Genomic DNA, 15,498 nt, shown 5'->3' with positions numbered 1-15,498 from the left:
TCCTGCAGTCCACAGCTTTCTTCTTCATTATCAACCACATTGATTTTAAACCACAAAAAGCAAGGGACCCAGCACTGAGCCCTGCGAAACCCCACTGGAAACAGCCTTTTAGTCACAAAAACACCCATCAACCATTACACTTTTCTTCCTGCCCCTTATTGTTCAGACTCCTGGTGTGTTTCCAGCATTTTCTGGTTTTGTTTTTGACTTTATAGTTATAATTTGATTGACTCAGAAATCTATTTATAAAATCTAATATCTAGACTTTGCTGCTGACTAACCAGTAGCACCAATCGGCCAGAATGCAGCATTGCAGTCGGCAGCGCCATCCAGTGTGCAGAATGCAGTACTGCAGAGGAGTTTGGGGCACAGCAGGGCCACTCAGTGTGCGGGATGATGCCGATGAGTTCCAACACCACCTCCAGTGCGTCAGTGCAGCCTTCGGCCACCTAAGGAAAAGAGTGTTCGAAGACCAGGCCCTCATAACTGCCACCAAGCTCATGGTCTACAGGGCTGTAGTGATACCCGCCCTCCTGTATGGCTCAGAGACATTGACCATGTACAGTAGACACCTCAAGTTGTTGGAGAAATACACCAACGATGTCTCTGCAAGATCCTACAAATCCCCTGGGAGGACAGACGCACCAACGTTAGCGTCCTTGACCAGGCCAACATCCCCAGCATTGAAGCACTGACCACACTTGATCAGCTCCGCTGGGCAGGCCACATTGTCCGCATGTCAGACACAAGACTCCCAAAGCAAGCGCTCTACTCGGAGCTCCTTCACGGCAAACGAGCCAAAGGTGGGCAGAGGAAACGTTACAAGGGCACCCTCAAAGCCTCCCTGATAAAGTGCAACATCCCCACTGACACCTGGGAATCCCTGGCCAAAGACCGCCCTAAGTGGAGGAAGTGCATCCGGGACGGCACTGAGCACCTCGAGTCTCAACGCCGAGAGCATGCAGAAAGCAAGCGCAGGCAGCGGAAAGAGCGTGCGGAAAACTAGACTCCCCACCCTTCCCCTCAACGACTGTCTGTCCCACCTGTGACAGAGGCTGTGGCTCTCTTCAGCCACCTAAGGACTCATTTTTAAGAGTGGAAGCAAGACTTCCTCGGCGAGGGATTGGCTATGATGATGATGATGATGGTTTGCACCGGGTAATGGGGCGCACAGCGCCACCTAGTGTACTGGCTGAGGTACTGCAGCGAGTATGGGGGCGGACAGCGCCACCCGGTGCGCGGGATAAGGTACTGCAGGCAGGTCTAAGCCCGGACAGCGCCACCCGGTGCTCCTGATGAGGTACTGCAGGCGGGTCTAAGTGCGGACAGCGCCACTGGGTGCTCGGGATGAGGTACTACAGCGTGTATGGGGGCGGACAGCGCTGCCCGGTGCGCGGGATGAGGTACTGTAGGCGGGTCTAAGTGCGGACAGCGCCACTGGGTGCTCGGGATGAGGTACTACAGCGTGTATGGGAGCGGACAGCGCCGCCCGGTGCGCGGGATGAGGTACTGCAGCCGGGTCCATGTGCGGACAACGCCGCCTGGTGTGCGGAATGAGGTACTGGAGGCGGGTCTAAGTGATTACAGCGCAGCCCGGTGTGCGGGATGAGGTACTGCAGCCGGGTCTAAGTGCGGACAGCGCCGCCCGGTGCGCGGGATGAGGTACTGCAGGCGGGTCTAAGTGCGGACAGCGCCGCCCGGTGTGCGGGATGAGGTACTGCAGCGGACGGACAGCGCCACCTTGCGGTTTTGTGAGAAAGGAGGCGGTCCGGAAGTAGATCTTTGACCCCTGCAGGATCTGAATTTCCGGTACTGAAGCCGCAATGGCGTCGGTGTTTCCAAAGCTGAAAGCAGGCTGCTGCTAGCAATCCGTCTCCATCGGCTTGAGTAACGGCCGGAGAGGGGTCCAGGGCTTCGAACCCTATAGCAGAATGTCCTATAAACACGCTGATAGAGCCATTTGCTGAGAATCACAGCGATATTATTGATAAAAACTTAAATACCAGATACAAGTTTTTTTGCGTTCGTTAATCCAATTTGCCGGACTCCAACTCAACTCAAAACGAAATAAAATAAGTTTTTAATGTTTGGAAACGGCGCCCATCCTGTAAAAAATCTTCAGGAGCCAAAACATTGCCAAGAAAATCCAAGCCCCAGGCGCCAGTTGCTGTGCCTTAAAGTAAAGCCCGAAGTTGCTGCCAGTGGCAGCCCCGCAGAGTAAAGATTATGGAAGAAAAGGAACACTTGGGGTGAATGTTCAGACAGAGGATCAGGATCAGGATCAGGGCCGCCGCCAGCACACTTTCACTCCTTTCCTTGCTGTTTTCTGTGGGATGCCGGGCTCGGAGCGAGCCGGGACTAAGGCGGACGGAGGCAGTGGCTCGGGCTCCCTGCAGCCCGGCCCCAGCAGCACCAGAGAGCGACGCAAAACAGCGTCCAGGCACAAGCGACACCGAGCCAAGCACAGCCGGGACTCGCCGGGGGCGGCTGCACAGCCTCCGCTCACCAAGGTGAAGTCTCTGGTGGAGTACGATGACATCAGCTCGGACTCTGACACTTTCTCCGAGGTCACTGTCCGGTCCGAGCGGAGGGACAAGGAAGAACGGACGAGCTCAGACAGAACGGTTAAAGTTCACAAGCATCACCATCATCATCCGCACAAACGGGTTAAGGAGCACCACAAGTCGAAGGAGACGGAAAGGGTTAAGGAGCGGGCCAGGAGGCCGGAGTCTGGCAAATCCAGTACCAGCAGAGAAAGGACTTCTTCCAAAAAGCAGGTGATGGAGGAGGAGGAGGAGGACAGTGCGAAGAACGAGCGAGCATCGCCATTCGTGAAGCACAGCAGCAAGGAGTCAAAGTCTACCAAATCGTACAAAGAGAGGGGCAAGAGAGAGAAAGACGAGCGATCGATGCACAAGGAGAGGGTAAAGAGCCAGAAGAAAGGCAAGGAAACACCACGAGGCTATCGAACGTCCCCCAGTCCGAAAAAGAAAGGCGGGAGCCCTCGGCGCAAGCGGTCGTCGAGCCCCAATAGGGAAGACAGCCCCTTTGGGCCATACAGCAAAGGATACGATGCCAGCCCTGTTTATAGGTCCCGGACTTCAAGTAATTACGATGGTTACCGGCGAAGTCCTGGTGATTCCAGCCGGAAGCAGTCGGCGAGTCCACCCTACTATGGCACCAGGGAGCCCGCTGCCTACCAAGGGCGATCACCGAGTCCTTACGCCAGGAGGCAAAGGTCTTCAAGCCCCTACAGCAGGCACCGATCGGCCAGCTACGACAGACACAGCAGCTCGTATGAATACAGCGGGAGATCGCCAAGTCCGTACGGCCGAAGGCGCTCACTCAGTCCGTACAGCACCAGACGCTCATTCAGCCAAAGTCCGGTGGCCAGGTACAGTCTGAACTTTACTAACCTTTTATGGCACAACTAACTGTGTGTCTGTAGCTGTGTGCGTTGCTTGTTTATAGTGCAAAATAGTTGGGGTGTGTCGGGAGAGACTTGCACCAACAGTATCTCAGACCTGGTGTTAGTCTCGGCCCCTAGAGTCTGGGCCGGGGAGTGAGGCAGTGCACACAACCTGGCTGGTGGGTTTTGGGCCTAGTGCTAACTCTTGCGTCAATGTGCACACTTCACACTCACCGCGGTGACCCTATTGTTTGCGAGGGTGGGTGGGGGGGGGCACGGACTCACTGTTCGAGGGGCAGGCCCTTCCCCTGCTCTGGCTGCACTAGCAGGAGAATTATCATGGTTTGAGACTTGTATTGAGTTTCGGGCAATGTGTGCAATAATTTAGTTTCTTTTAGAGAGTGACAAAGGGATGCAAGTGGCTGAGATGCCAACTTTCACATCTTCAGAGCTCTGGTGTCAGGTTCCACAAGTGCCGACCCTGTCTCGGTTCCTCCAGCACCTCCCAGACTGGCTGGGGGAGGGCTGGGATACGGGTAGGAGGAAGGGCTTCACAGACCCAGCTCGGCCCACAAAGGTTAGAAATTGGGGCTGGAAGTCGGGTTGTGAGGGGCACGAGTGAGATCGCCATGTTAAAGGATCGTGTGCTAAGGTCACAGTTCGGCCCAGGGCCAATGCTCGAGTGTGGGCACATGGTGCCAGGGCCTGGGAGCCTGGAGGCCTTGTACCTCACTGACACAAAGCCTGGTGCTGGGCCTGGATACCGCGAGGGGGGTCGCTGTGAGCGCGGGGGGAGGGGGAGGGTCGCTGTGAGCAAGGGGAGGGGGGCGTTGTGAGCGAGGGGGGGAGGGGGAGGGTCGCTGTGAGCAAGGGGGGGTCGCTGTGAGCAAGGGGGGGGTTGCTGTGAGCAAGGGGGGTGGTCGTTGTGAGCGAGGGGACATTTGTTGTGAGCGGGGGGGGTGGTCGTTGTGAGCGAGGGGACAGGTGCTGTGAGCGGGGGGAGGGGTCGTTGTGAGCGAGGGGATAGGCGCTGTGAGCGGGGGGGGGGGGGGGTCATTGTGAGCCGGGGGGAGGTCGCTGTGAGCCGGTGGGGGGGGAGGGGGGGGGGTCGTTGTGAGCAAGGGGACAGGCACTGTGAGCGGGGGGGGGGGGGAGGGTTCGCTGTGAGCGAGGGGACAGGCGCTGTGAGCGGAGGGGGGGGGGGGGTCATTGTGAGCCGGGGGGAGGTCGCTGTGAGCCGGTGGGGGGGGAGGGGGGGGGGTCGTTGTGAGCGAGGGGACAGGCACTGTGAGCGGGGGGGGGGAGTCGCTGTGAGCGAGGGGACAGGCACTGTGAGCGGGGGGGGGGGTCGCTGTGAGCGGGGGGACAGGCGCTGTGAGCGGAGGGGGGGGGGGGGGGTCATTGTGAGCCGGGGGGAGGTCGCTGTGAGCCGGTGGGGGGGGAGGGGGGGGGTCGTTGTGAGCAAGGGGACAGGCGCTGTGAGCGGGGGGGGGTCGCTGTGAGCGAGGGGACAGGCGCTGTGAGCGGGGGGGGGTCGCTGTGAGCGGGGGGGGGTCGCTGTGAGCGGGGGGGGGGGGTCGCTGTGAGCGGGGGGGGGGTCGCTGTGAGCGGGGGGGGGGTCGCTGTGAGCGAGGGGACAGGCGCTGTGAGCGGAGGGGGGGGATCGCTGTGAGCCGGGGGGGGGGTCGCTGCGAGCGAGGGTGGGTCTCTGAGCGGGGGTGGGGTCGCTGTGAGCGGGGGGGGTTGCAGTGAGCAAGGGGGGGGTCGCTGTGAGCGAGGTGGGGGTCGCTGCGAGCGAGGGGGGGTCTCTGAGCGGGGGTGGGGTCGCTGTGAGCAGGTGGGGTCGCTGTGAGCGGGGGGGGTTGCAGTGAGCAAGGGGGGGGTCGCTGTGAGCGAGGGGGGGGGTCGCTGTGAGCAAGGGGAGGGGGGGTTGTTGTGAGCGAGGGGGGAGGCATGATTGAGGGGAAGGGAGGTCGCTGTGAGCAAGGAGGGGGTCGTTGTGATTGAGGGGAGGGGGGAAGGTGCTGTGATTGAGGGGAGGGGCGCTGCGAGGGAGCGGGAAGGCCGTTGTGAGCGGGGGGATCACTGTGAGCGAGGGGAGGGAGCTGTGAACGAGGGAAGTTACTGCCAATCTGGACAATGGTGTTAATCCTAGACTCAGCCCATTGTGTGGGTTTTAAACACTTGTATGAGATTTTTAAATTGTTGGTGTTGTGACTCTGGGAGCCAATGTAGGTCAGCAAGGACAGGGGGTGAGCGGGGCTTGGTGCAAGTTAGGGCACGGGGCAGTGAGCACAGGGGGTGATGGGTGAGTGGGACTCGGTGCAAGTTAGGGCATGGGGCAGCGAGCACAGGGGGTGAGTGGTGAGTGGACTTAGTGCGAGTTAGGGCACGGGTAGTGAGCACAGGGGGTGATAGGTGAGCGGGACTTGGTGCGAGTTAGGACACGGGGCAGTGAGCACAGGGGGTGATGGGTGAGCGGGACTCGGTGCGAGTTAGGACACGAGGCAGTGAGCACAGGGGGTGATGGGTGAGCGGGACTCGGTGCGAGTTAGAGCACGGGGGAGTGAGCATAGGGGGTGATGGGTGAGCGGGACTTGGTGCGAGTTAGGGCATGGGGCAGCGAGCACAGGGGGTGAGTGTGAGTGGGACTTAGTGCGAGTTAGGGCACGGGCAGTGAGCACAGGTGGTGAGTGGGACTCGGTGCGAGTTAGGGCATGGGGCAGCGAGCACAGGGGTGAGTGGTGAGTGGGACTTAGTGCGAGTTAGGGCACGGGGTGATGGGTGAGCGGGACTCGGTGCGAGTTAGGGCACGGGCAGTGAGCACAGGGGGTGATGGGTGAGCGGGACTTGGTGCGAGTTAGGACACGGGGCAGTGAGCACAGGGGGTGATGGGTGAGCGGGACTCGGTTCGAGTTAGGACATGGGGCAGTGAGCACAGGGGGTGATGGGTGAGCGGGACTTGGTGCGAGTTAGGACACGGGGCAGTGAGCACAGGGGGTGATGGGTGAGCGGGACTCGGTGCGAGTTAGGGCACGGGCAGTAAGCACGGGGTGATGGGTGAGCGGGACTCGGTTCGAGTTAGGACACGGGGCAGTGAGCACAGGGGGTGATGGGTGAGCGGGACTTGGTGCGAGTTAGGTCACGGGGCAGTGAGCACGGGGTGATGGGTGAGCGGGACTCAGTGCGAGTTAGGATACGGGGCACAGAGGGTGATGGGTGAGCGGGACGGTGCGAGTTAGGACATGGGGCACAGGGGGTGATGGGTGAGTGGGACTGGGTGTGAGTTAGGACGGGGGTGATGGGTGAGTGGGACTGGGTGTGAGTTAGGACACGGGGCACAGGGGGTGATGGGTGAGTGGGACTGGGTGTGAGTTAGGACGGGGGTGATGGGTGAGTGGGACTGGGTGTGAGTTAGGACAGGGGTTGATGGGTGAGTGGGACTGGGTGTGAGTTAGGATACGGGGCACAGGGGGTGATGGATGAGTGGGACTGGGTGTGAGTTAGGACACGGGGCACAGGGGGTGATGGGTGAGCGGGACTCGGTGCGAGTTAGGACACGGGGCACAGGGGGTGATGAGTGAGCGGCACTGGGTGTGAGTTAGGACACAGGGCACAGGGGGTGATGGGTGAGTGGGACTGGGTGTGAGTTAGGACAGGGGGTGATGGGTGAGTGGGTCTGGGTGTGAGTTAGGACACGGGGCACAGGGGGTGATGGGTGAGCGGGACTCGGTGCGAGTTAGGACACGGGGCACAGGGGGTGATGGGTGAGTGGGACTGGGTGTGAGTTAGGACGGGGGTGATGGGTGAGTGGGACTGGGTGTGAGTTAGGACACGGGGCACAGGGGGTGATGGGTGAGTGGGACTGGGTGTGAGTTAGGACAGGGGGTGATGGGTGAGTGGGACTGGGTGTGAGTTAGGACACGGGGCACATGGGGTGATGGGTGAGTGGGACTGGGTGTGAGTTAGGACACGGGGCACAGGGGGTGATGGGTGAGCGGGACTCGGTGCGAGTTAGGACACGGGGCACAGGGGGTGATGGGTGAGTGGGACTGGGTGTGAGTTAGGACGGGGGTGATGGGTGAGTGGGACTGGGTGTGAGTTAGGACACGGGGCACAGGGGGTGATGGGTGAGTGGGACTGGGTGTGAGTTAGGACAGGGGGTGATGGGTGAGTGGGACTGGGTGTGAGTTAGGACACGGGGCACGTGGGGTGATGGGTGAGTGGGACTGGGTGTGAGTTAGGACACGGGGCACAGGGGGTGATGGGTGAGCGGGACTCGGTATGAGTTAGGACACGAGCAGCAGGATTTTGGATGAGCTGAAGTTACAGAGGGTTGAAGATGGAGGCCGGGCTGGAGAGCGTTGGAATCGTTGAGTCTGGAATAGTGATGTATGGAGGTAACAAACATGGATGATGGTTTCAGTAACATGGTAGTGGTTGGGCACAGGTGAGCGATGTTATGGCGTATACAGTGGTGTTTTCCAGGGGCAGGGGTTGGGACCACGAGCTGGACTCCGGGCATAATTTCAAAGTTTGCAGATGACAAGAAACTCTGAAATGTAATGAAGAGTGAGGAAGACAGTGACAGACTTCAGGGGGACAGAGACAGGCTGCTGAAATGGGCGGATATGTGGCGAATGAAATGTAACGCAGAGAAGTGTGAAGTGTTGCATTTTGAAGAATGAGGAGGAGCAATATAAAGGGTACAATTTTAAGGAGGTGCAGGAGCTGGGAGACCAGCGGGTATGTACACAAATCGTTGAAGGCGGCAGGGCAGGTTGTGTCAGATTCTGGCCACCGCACTTTAGGAAGGATGTGAAGGCCTTAGGGAGGGTGCAGAGGGAATTTACTGGAATGGTGCCAGGGATGAGGGACTGAAGAAGCTGGGCTTGCTCTCCTTAGAGCAGGGAAGGTTAAGAAGAGATGTAATCGAGGTGTTCAAATTCATAAAGGTTTTGATTGAGTAAATAAAGAGACACTGTTCCCAGGGGCAGGAGGGTGGGTAACTGGAGGACACAGATTTAAGGTCACTGGCAAAAGAACCAGAGGGAGATAATGAAAAAAAAATGACATAGCGGGTTATTGTGATCGGGACTGCACTGAAAATAAGAAAAGTTTACATTTCTACAGCCTCTCACGGCCACCGGGCGTCCCAAAGCGCTTTATAGCCAATGAAGTACGTTTTTTAAAGTGCACTGTTGCAATGTGGGAAACGCGGCAGCCAATTTACCCACAGCGAGCTCCCACACACAGCAATATGTTAATGACCAGATAATCTGTTTTAGTGATGTTTATTGACACCAGGACACCGGGGAGAACTCTCCTACTCTTCTTAAAAATAGTGCTATGAGATCTTTTACATCCACCTGGAAGAGCAGGTGGGGCCTCGGTTTAATGTCGCATCGACAGTGCGGCGCTCCCTCAGTACTGCCCCTCCGACAGTGCAGCGCTCCCTCAGTACTACCCCTCCGACAGTTCAGATTCAATAATAACTTTCAAAAAGGAATGAGATAAATACTTGAAGGGGAAATATTTGCCAGGCTGTGGGGAAAGAGCGGGGAATGGGACTGACTGGACGCTTGCTCACAGAGCCGGTAGAGGAACGATGGGCCGACTGGCCATCTCCTATTCTGTAGCATTCTATTTACTTCCTCCACTTTGGCCCAAGAACGCCCAAAGTGGAGGAAAAGTCTCCGGGAAGGCGCTGAACACCGAGTCTCTTCGCCGAGAGCAAGCTGAAGCCAAGTGTGAACAGCGGAAGGAGCACACGACAATCCAGGCACCACACCCACCCGTTCCTTCAACCACCATCTGTCCCACCTGTGACAGAGACTGTCGGTCCCACATTGGACTCTTCAGTCACCTGAGAACTCATTTCTAGTGTGGAAGCAAGTCATCCTCGACTCCGAGGGACAGCCTAAGAAGATGATCATTTTATGGTGATGGAGAGGATTTGGGATTGGATGCTCACTCAGGGTCAATTAGGATGCAGAGGTTGGTTTAATTTGAGAGTGGCCAGGAAGAGGGATGTTTGTGGCTAGAATCGGGAGTTGTGGTGGGGGCTGAGATAGACACTTGCAGTACGAGGAGGAGGCCATTCAGCCCTTGTGGCTGTGAAGTCATGCTACATACTATTACTGCCCCAGAGAAGGGTAAGGGTGAAATCCGAGACCTCTACCTGAGAGTAACACGGGCCCCTGAGTGCCTCACTGTTAGTTCAGTTGTCTTACAACAGAAGCTGTGAACTGGCCATTCAGTGTATTTGGGAAAACAAGTTTCTAATCCACTGGAACACTTGTTTGCTAACATTGATGCTGGCTGTCACTCATCCTTTAGCTGCACGGGTTATATCTGCTGTGTGTACAATCATCATCATAGGCGGCCCCTCGAATCAAGGATGGCTTGCTTCCACGCAAAAAAAAGGACGAGTTCACAGGTATTTCAATGAAGTACCAGAACTACATGCTGAAGGGTGGAAGATGCCTGTGCGTGGATTTTTTTAACGTGTGGAGACTGTTGCACACCAGCCACCACACGGGCTTGACAGAGCTAGGTCTTGGTCCAGTGGCAAGGATTAACCAAGACAACTGGAGACCAGCTCTGCTGCACGGTATTGCACGGGTTATATCTTTGTGGACACTATTGCATGGGTTATATCTGTGTGTACACTGTTGCATGGGTTATATCTGTGTGTACACTGTTGCATGGGTTATATCTGTGTGTACACTGTTTTGAGTGCTGTTGAGGGAGATGACTCATTAGGGGAGAGCAACAGCAGCCAAGTTCATGGCACCGTGGCTGGCTCTGTTGTACAGGAGGGCATAAAAAAGAGTGGGAGAGCGATAGTGATAGGGGATTCAATCATAAGGGGAATAGATAGGCGTTTCTGCGGCCGCAATCGAGAGTCCAGGATGGTATGTTGCCTCCCTGGTGCAAGGGTCAAGGATGTCTCCGAGCGAGTGCAGGACATTCTGAAAAGGGAGGGAGAACAGCCAGTTGTCGTGGTGCACATTGGTACCAACGACATAGGTAAAAAAAGGGATAAGGTCCTACGAGACGAATTTAAGGAGCTAGGAGTTAAATTAAAAAGTAGGACCTCAAAAGTAGTAATCTCGGGATTGCTACCAGTGCCACGTGCTAGTCAGAGTAGGAATCGCAGGATAGCGCAGATGAATACGTGGCTTGAGCAGTGGTGCAGCAGGGAGGGATTCAAATTCGTGGGGCATTGGAACAGGTTCTGGGGGAGGTGGGACCAGTACAAACCGGATGGTCTGCACTTGGGCAGGAACGGAACCAATGTCCTAGGGAGAGTGTTTGCTAGTGCTGTTGGTGAGGAGTTAAACTAATATGGCAGGGGGATGGGAACCAATACAGGGAGACAGAGGGAAACAAAAAGGAGACAAAAACAAAAGACAGAAAAGAGATGAGTAAAAGTGGAGGGCAGAGAAACCAAAGGCAAGAAACAAAAAGGGCCACTGAATATAAAAGGGCTGCAGGAGGGGTAAAAACTAAAAATCATGGTTTAAAAACTAGGATGAAAACACTCTACCTAAATGCACGCAGCATTAGAAATAAAGTAAATGAGTTGACGGCACAAATCATTACAAATGGGTATGATTTGGTGGCCATTACAGAGACATGGTTGCAAGATGGCCAGGACTGGGAATTAAACGTACAGGGGTATCTGACGATTCGGAAAGATAGGCAGGAAGAGAAGGGAGGTGGGGTAGCTCTGTTAATAAGGGATGATATCAGGGCAGTTGTGAGGGATGATATTGGCTCCAATGAACAAAATGTTGAATCATTGTGGGTGGAGATTAGAGATAGTAAGGGGAAAAAGTCACTGGTCGGCGTAGTTTATAGGCCCCCAAATAATAACTTCATGGTGGGCGGGCAATAATCAAGGGAATAATGGAGGCATGTGAAAAAGGAACGGCAGTAGTTATGGGGGATTTTAACCTACATATCGATTGGTCAAATCAAATCGCAGGGGGTAGCCTGGAGGAGGAATTCATAGAATGCATACGGGATTGTTTCTTAGAACAGTATGTAACAGAGCCTACAAGGGAGCAAGCCTATTTGGATCTGGTCCTGTGTAACGGGACAGGAAAAATAAACGATCTCCTCGTAAAAGATCCTCTCGGAATGAGTGATCACAATATGGTTGAATTTGTAATACAGATTGAGGATGAGGAAGTTGTGTCAGAAACGAGAGTACTATGCTTAAACAAAGGGGACTACAGTGGGATGAGGGCAGAGTTGGCTAAAGTAGACTGGAAACAAGGACTAAACGGTGGCACAATTGAGGAACAGTGGAGGACTTTTAAGGAGCTCTTTCATAATGCGCAACAAAAATATATTCCAGTGAAAAAGAAGGGTGGCAAGAGAAGAGATAACCAGCCGTGGATAACCAAGGAAATAAAGGAAAGTATCAAATCAAAGACCAATGCGTATAAGGTGGCCATGGTTAGTGGGAAACTAGAGGATTGGGAAGATTTTAAGCAACAGCAAAGAATGACTAAAAAAGCAATAAAGAAAGGGAAGATAGATTACGAAGGTAAACTTGCGCAAAACATAAAAACAGATAGTAAAAGCTTTTACAGATATATAAAACGGAAAAGAGTGACTAAAGTAAATATTGGTCCCTTAGAAGATGAAAAGGGGTATTTAATAATGGGAAATGTGGAAATGGCTGAGACCTTAAACAATTATTTTGCTTCCGTCTTCACAGTGGAAGACACAAAAACCATGCCAAAAATTGCTGGTCATAGGAATGTGGGAAGGGAGGACCTTGAGATGATCACTATCACTAGGGAGGTAGTGCTGGACAGACTAATGGGATTGAAGGTAGACAAGTCCCCTGGTCCTGATGAAATGCATCCCAGGGTATTAAAAGAGATGGCGGCAGTTATAGCAGATGCATTTGTTATAATCTACCAAAATTCTCTGGACTCTGGGGAGGTACCAGCGGATTGGAGAGCAGCTAATGTAACGCCTCTGTTTAAAAAAGGGGGCAGGCAAAAGGCAGGTAACTATAGGCCGGTTAGTTTAACATCTGTAGTGGGGAAAATGCTTGAAACTATCATTAAGGAAGAAATAGCGGGACATCTGGATAGGAATAGTGCAATCAAGCAGACGCAGCATGGATTCATGAAAGAGAAATCATGTTTAACTAACTTACTGGAATTCTTTGAGGATATAACGAGCATGGTGGATAGAGGTGTACCGATGGATGTGGTGTATTTGGATTTCCAAAAGACATTCGATAAGGTGCCACACAAAAGGTTAGTGCAGAAGATAAAGGTACGCGGAGTCAGAGGAAATGTATTAGCAATGGATAGAGAATTGGCTGGCGAACAGAAAGCAGAGAGTCGGGATAAATGGGTCCTTTTCCGGTTGGAAATCAGTGGTTAGTGGTGTGCCACAGGGATCAGTGCTGGGACCACAACTGTTTACAATATACATAGATGACCTAGAGGAGGGGACAGAGTGTAGTGCAACAAAATTTGCAGATGACACTAAGATTAGTGGGAAAGCGGGTTGTGTAGAGGACTCAGAGAGACTGCAAGGAGATTTGGATAGGTTAAGCGAATGGGCTAAGGTTTGGCAGATGGAATACAATGTCGGAAAGTGTGAGGTCATCCACCTTGGGGGAAAAAAACATTAAAAGGGAATATTATTTGAATGGGGAGAAATTACAACATGCTGTGGTGCAGAGGGACCTGGGGGTCCTTGTGCATCAATCCCAAAAGGTTAGTTTGCAGGTGCAGCAGGTAATCAGGAAGGCGAATGGAATGTTGGCCTTCATTGCGAGAGGGATAGAGTACAAAAGCAGGGAGGTCCTGCTGCAACTGTATAAGGTATTGGTAAGGCCGCACTTGGAGTACTGCGTGCAGTTTTGGTCACCTTACTTAAGGAAGGATATACTAGCTTTGGAAGGGGTACAGAGACGATTCACTAGGCTGATTCGAGAAATGAGGGGGTTACCTTATGATGATAAATTGAGTAAACTGGGTCTTTACTCCTTGGAGTTCAGAAGGATGAGGGGTGATCTTATAGAAACATTTAAAATCATGAAAGGGATAGACAAGATAGAGGCAGAGAGGTTGTTTCCATTGGTGGGGGAGACTAGAACTAGGGGGCACAGCCTCAAAATACGGAGGCGCCAATTTAAAACCGAGTTGAGAAAGAATTTCTTCTCCCAGAGGGTTGTGAATCTGTGGAATTCTCTGCCCAAGGAAGCAGTTGAGGCTGGCTCATTGAATGTTTTCAAGTCAAAGATAGATAGATTTTTAAGCAATAAGGGAATTAAGGGTTACGGGGAGAGGGCGGGTAAGTGGAGCTGAGTCCACGACCAGATCAGCCATGATCTTATTGAATGGCGGAGCAGGCTCGAGGGGCTAGATGGCCTACTCCTGTTCCTAATTCTTATGTTCTTATGTTCTTATGTACACTGTTGCACGGGTTATATCTGTGTGTTCACTGTTGCACGGGTTATATCTGTGTGTTCACTGTTGCACGGGTTATATCTGTGTGTACACTGTTGCACGGGTTATATCTGTGTGTACACTGTTGCACGGGTTATATCTGTGTGCACACTATTGTACGGGTTATATCTGTGTGTACACTATTGCACGGGTTATATCTGTGTGTACACTATTGCACGGGTTATATCTGTGTGCACACTGTTGCACGGGTTATATCTGTGTGCACACTGTTGTACGGGTTATATCTGTGTGTACACTATTGCACGGGTTATATCTGCCGAAAATATAGGTGGTTTTGTTTGGAGAATACATGGGTTGGGTATGTGTGATTTTGCTGAATAATTTGGCATGTTGCATGGTCAGCCTATCTCTGTTGCTCCAAGGTTTTCATAGAATCAAATAGGAACATAGGAACACGAGTCGGCCATTTCATCCCTGGAGCCTGTTCCACCATTCAATGAGCTCATGGCTGATCTACGACCTAACTCCATATACCCACCTGTGGCCCATATCCCTTAATACCTTTGGTTAGCAAAAATCTATTAATCTCATATTTAAAATTAACAATTGATCTAGTATTGATTGCCGTTTGCGGAAGAGAGTTCCAAACCCTTTGTGTGTAGAAGTGGTTCCTAATTTCACTCCTGAAAGGTCTGGCTCTAATTTTTAGCCTGTGCCCCCGAGTCCTAGACTCCCCAACCAGCGGGAATACTTTCTTTCTATCTACCCTATCTGTTCCCCTTAATGTCTTGAAAGCTTTGATCAGATCATCCCTTAACCTTCTAAATTCTCGGGAATACAACCCGAGTTTGTGTAATCTCTTCTCGGAATTTACTCCCAGGAGTCCAGGTGTCATTCTGGTAAACCCACACTACGGGCACAAATATATCCTTCCGAAGGTGTGGTGCCCAGCACTGCTCACAGTGCTCCAGGTGTGGTGCCCAGCACTGCTCACAGTGCTCCAGGTGTGGTGCCCAGCACTGCTCACAGTGCTCCAGGTGTGGTGCCCCAGCAGTGCTCCAGGTGTGGTGCCCAGCACTGATCACAATGCTGCAGGTGTGGTGCTCAGCAGTGCTCCAGGTGTGGTGCCCCAGCACTGCTCACAGTGCTCCAGGTGTGGTGCCCCAGCACTGCTCACAGTGCTCCAGGTGTGGTGCCCAGCACTGCTCACAGTGCTCCAGGTGTGGTGCCCAGCAGTGCTCCAGGTGTGGTGCCCCAGCACTGCTCACAGTGCTCCAGGTGTGGTGCCCCAGCACTGCTCACAGTGCTCCAGGTGTGGTGTCCAGCACTGCTCACAGTGCTCCAGGTGTGGTGCCCAGCAGTGCTCCAGGTGTGGTGCCCAGCACTGCTCACAGTGCTCCAGGTGTGGTGCCCAGCAGTGCTCCAGGTGTGGTGCCCCAGCACTGCTCACAGTGCTCCAGGTGTGGTGCCCAGCACTGCTCACAGTGCTCCAGGTGTGGTGCCCAGCACTGCTCACAGTGCTCCAGGTGTGGTGCCCAGCAGTGCTCCAGGTGTGGTGCCCCAGCACTGCTCACAGTGCTCCAGGTGTGGTGCCCAGCACTGCTCACAGTGCTCCAGGTGTGGTGCCCAGCACTGCTC

General features: G+C 53.8%; 1 protein-coding gene across 2 annotated transcripts in view; it reads left to right on the top strand.

Moving 5' to 3' along the window:
- Positions 1-1,819: 1,819 nt before the first annotated feature.
- cdk12 (cyclin dependent kinase 12) overlaps positions 1,820-15,498 on the top strand; it is an 83,952-nt gene continuing 70,273 nt past the window's right edge. For both annotated transcript variants that reach the window (XM_070864650.1, XM_070864649.1), the window contains exon 1: positions 1,820-3,394. In XM_070864650.1, coding sequence (XP_070720751.1) covers positions 2,334-3,394 — 1,061 coding nt within the window. In that variant the 5' untranslated portion in view covers positions 1,820-2,333. The remainder of the gene's footprint in view (positions 3,395-15,498) is intronic.

This window comes from Pristiophorus japonicus, chromosome 21, assembly GCF_044704955.1.
Source record: "Pristiophorus japonicus isolate sPriJap1 chromosome 21, sPriJap1.hap1, whole genome shotgun sequence".
NCBI classification, from domain to species: domain Eukaryota; kingdom Metazoa; phylum Chordata; class Chondrichthyes; family Pristiophoridae; genus Pristiophorus; species Pristiophorus japonicus.
Note: the sequence above shows the minus strand (reverse complement) of the source record. Positions and strands in the feature narration are given on the sequence as shown.